Below are 4,058 nucleotides of genomic sequence, written 5' to 3' on the forward strand. Positions count from 1 at the left end.
AATCATCATTGAAAAAAAAAAATTATTTATTATAAAATAAAAAATAAATTTGAAATTTTTTCTAAAGTGAAAATTGGCCATGCCAATCCCATCTTCTTTTGGTGGCCAAATTTGGATCTTTGTGACCCCATTTCCAAAACCAGCACCGCATTTGCTGTGTGAATTGACAATAATCCAATAGATTAAATTTATTTAGGACTTGAATCTGTGTTTTTCCAGACATTTGATAAAGGCCCAAATTAAAATATTTATTCATAATTAAAAGAAATTTTCTTTTTCCTTTTTCCGATGTTAAATTTAGTAATAGTTTGACCTATGCACTGAGATTGGTCTAATTTTTATACAAGAAATTAAACACGCTATGAGTGTATCATATACACAAACAAGGATACACATGTATTTTTGTTAACAAGAAAGTAAGCGTTTGTTTATAAAGACAGGACATTGAGATAGGAATACAATGACATAAAATTGTGTTTGGCAGAGGAGATATGGACAGAGATAATATATTCAGAGACATTGAATTAGTGTATTAGAAAAGTCTAAGGGGCCAGCAACTTTATTGAATTCTGACCAGCATATAACCAGCAAAGAAAAGTGAGCCATTGAATGAAATTTCACATCAATCTCACACCATTAAAATCATCATTGATAGTTATTTGATGGCTATAAATCACAAAAATTACTGTCCCCTATATTTTTCTAGTGTATTTTGTGTCCATCCTGACAGGAAGGACACGGAGACACTAACAAGGGACACAACTTATTTTTTATTTTTTTCTTTCATTATTTTTGTTAATTTTTCATAATTATATTTTTTATTATTATATTTTTTATCTCAAATTTTTTGAATGAAAAAAAAATGACAATAAATTGGATTTTCATAATTTGTTCTAGTTTATCACCAATTAGAATATAAGAACACAAAATTTTGTGTCTCTATCCATTAATGTCTTATCCTATCCTGTTCTCAGTGTCTTGTTATGTCCTGTTTTCGAAAACAAACGCGGCCTAAGATATTATGCGAATACACATCCACATGATGATACATTCATTCAAATAATGTCACAATAATTTTACTATATATAATATAAGCTAGGACCCGGTCAGAGTTTACACTTCACATACAATAAAAAAAAATGTTTCCAAAATGACCAACTTCTTCTCTTTGACAAATACTATCTACTAAATCCCTCTCTCTTTCTCTTTCTCTTTCTTTCCCTGCCTTTCAACTCCCTTTATCCCTTTCTAATCTAAACCTTCTATTTTTCCTCTTCTCATTCATTCAAAGGAAGGAAAAAAGGTTTCAAAATATTCTCCTTCTGGTCACCAAAAAGAGAGAAAGAAAAGGGGAAAAAAAAAATTTTTTTTTAGACCTAACAATTCCATAAATATTACACCAAATCTAATTAGCTTCTTCTAAATGGCATCTTTTCAACAAGAAAGGAATAGAGTAGAAGAAGAAGTAGCATCATCAAAGTTAGTATCAAATTCAAATCAAAGTTGTTCTTCTCCACCTTCAAATAATACTTCATCATCTTCATCACCATCTCATGAATTCTCCTTCACAATCTCTCTCAACTCTCATCACCATCATCATCATCATCATCATCATCATAATAGTTCCTTCACCAACACCAACAACAACATATTCAATAGTACTAAGAACAATAACAACAATATTGATTTATCTCCTGCTGATGAAATCTTCTTCCATGGTCACTTGCTCCCTCTTCATCTCCTCTCACACCTTCCTCAATCTCCTCGTTCTTCATCAAACTCCATGGACAGTTTCACCCTCCCCATAAGAGAGCTTCTAGAAGATGAAAACGTTAACCCCATCAAAGAAAATGGCACCAGCAACAACATCATCTGCAACAACAACAACAACAAAGAAGAAGATGGTGACAACAAGAAGAATAGTAGAGGTAACAAGCTATTCAAACCTTCTTTCTCTTTGTTTGGATTGAAAAAAGGGCCAAAAGGGTCATCAAAAGTTAAAGAAAAAGAGGAAAAGGAGAATCACAAGAAGAAAAGATTGAATTTTGATGTGATCCATGATGCAATGAAGAAGTACTTGAGAATGGTTCAACAACCATTAGTACTATTTAGAAGGAGAAGTAATAGTAGTAGAGACAAGTATAGGATCAATGGAAAGAGTTCTTATTCTTATTCTTCAGGGAATGTTACACCAAATAGTAACAAAGATTTGTTCAGAGGTTATTGGAATCAATTCTCAGCACCAGCTTCAATGAGAACATCACCAACAAATAGTGGCCTTCTTGTTCCAACACCAACAACTCTTCATTCTTCTCATGGTGCTAGAGATAGCACCATGGAAGAGTTACAAGCTGCAATTCAAGCTGCAATTGCTCATTGCAAGAACTCAATTGCAAAAGAAGAGAAGAAGCTCAAATGTTCCGAGATTCGATCTAGTCTGATCTAGCCTGACCTGTTGGTACGAGTAAAAATTTACGAAAAAAAAAGTAAAATAATTTTAAATGAAAATATTTTTTCATTCTCAAAGTTCAAGAGGAGGCTCAAATATAATACACTCGTATAGGATAAGATTTTTTTTCCCCCATTATATTTGGTTTCCTAGTATGTGTCTTATGTGACTGATTCTATGTGGTATTTGAGTCATTTTGTACATAATGTACAATCATTTGAGTTCCAAAAGAAACCATAGCTAGAAATAATATCTGAAAAGATTAATAACTTTTGCCATGTACTAGTGCAATTATTTGTACATTATCTCATAATTTTTAATATGTAATATTATATACAACAAATTGTACTAACCTTTTTAAGATTTCAATTATATCACACTCATTGGCAAAAACTATCTTAGTTCCAATAATAATATGAGGTGATATTACAGTCTTGCTGATAATTGGTACTGTTGCTTCAACTTTGGTGCAGACTTTTGGCAGCAAAGTATCGTCCACATGGGGTATATAAGGATGCACGCAGTGTATTAGTTATACATAACATTGCACACCAGGTAAACTAATTCCGTTTTTTTATGTTACTAAGAATAGGATCAATAACATTGTGCTTTGAGCCTTTGACCTCAATGCATTCTTAACTTGGGCTTTCAAGCTTCTCAGGCAGAAAAAGGAGGTCTCTATTAGTTCTTATTATGTTTTTTCACTCTCTGCCTTCTTCTTGGCTTCTTTTAATTGAGAATTTCCAAGTCATATCCTAGAAATTAGACAGAAAGATCTTAAAATAGTAAATTGCATTTCCAAAAGTTGAAAGTTTTATACTTTTTATTTGACACTTAGGCTTGGTTTGGTAAAACTTTTCGAAGAGGTGCTTGTGCTTTTTTAAAAGCTCAAGCTCCTCATTTTGTGTTTGGTAAATAAAAAAGATCATGTGCTTGTGCTTGTAGCTTTTAAAAGATTGGGATACTTTTAAAAGCACCTAAGATAGAGCTTTTTAAAGTTGGCTTGTGCTTTTCAAAATTTAAAAGTCTAATATAACCTCATATGTTAACTAATTTTCAAATTTAATGCTTGCATTTATGTCTATTATAGTATTTTTTAATTTTAAAAGCTATTTTACCAAATACAATTGTTATTGCTTGTGATTATTAAAAGCAATTTTTAATTTGATTTACCAAACATTAATGCTGCAACTTTTAAAAAGCTATCTTTTAAAAGTTAGCTTTTATAAGCTACTTTTGAAAAGTAAAAGCTTTACCAAACTAAGCCTTAACCTCAAGAGAGAAGGAAAATTTAAGCTCTTTTATCTGCATCTTGCTGTTTTGTTATTATGTGAATGAAAGACGGAAAATTGTTTAGCACTAGTTTTTGGGTTGGGTTGGTTAGCACTCGTCTGATTTGTGTACTCTAAATTTTCAAAATTTTTTAAACACAAATCGAAGGATCCGATTTATATACATCTCACAATTTTAAAAAATATCCAAAATTATAATGTTAATATATATCATATATCTCACTTTTATATCTAAATTTTTTAGTTTTATATTACAATTTTTAAGGTTTACTCTTTTTTTTACATAGGAAAGTTTGAGATGAACAAATAGATAGTAG

At 31.0% G+C, this 4,058-nt stretch overlaps 1 protein-coding gene across 1 annotated transcript; it reads left to right on the top strand.

Annotated features, from left to right (window-relative positions):
• On the top strand, positions 1,041 to 2,792 carry LOC107605678 (BRI1 kinase inhibitor 1). The gene has a single exon (XM_016307638.2). It carries the CDS (start codon positions 1,424 to 1,426, stop codon positions 2,444 to 2,446), a length of 1,023 nt encoding a protein of 340 aa, XP_016163124.1. The 5' UTR covers positions 1,041 to 1,423; the 3' UTR covers positions 2,447 to 2,792.

The sequence above is a fragment of the Arachis ipaensis genome, chromosome B06 (genome assembly GCF_000816755.2).
Source record: "Arachis ipaensis cultivar K30076 chromosome B06, Araip1.1, whole genome shotgun sequence".
Classification (NCBI taxonomy): domain Eukaryota; kingdom Viridiplantae; phylum Streptophyta; class Magnoliopsida; order Fabales; family Fabaceae; genus Arachis; species Arachis ipaensis.

Coding starts and splice junctions, on each gene's coding strand:
- LOC107605678 (XM_016307638.2), top strand. CDS start 1,424: ATGGCATCTTTTCAACAAGAAAGGAATAGAGTAGAAGAAGAAGTAGCA.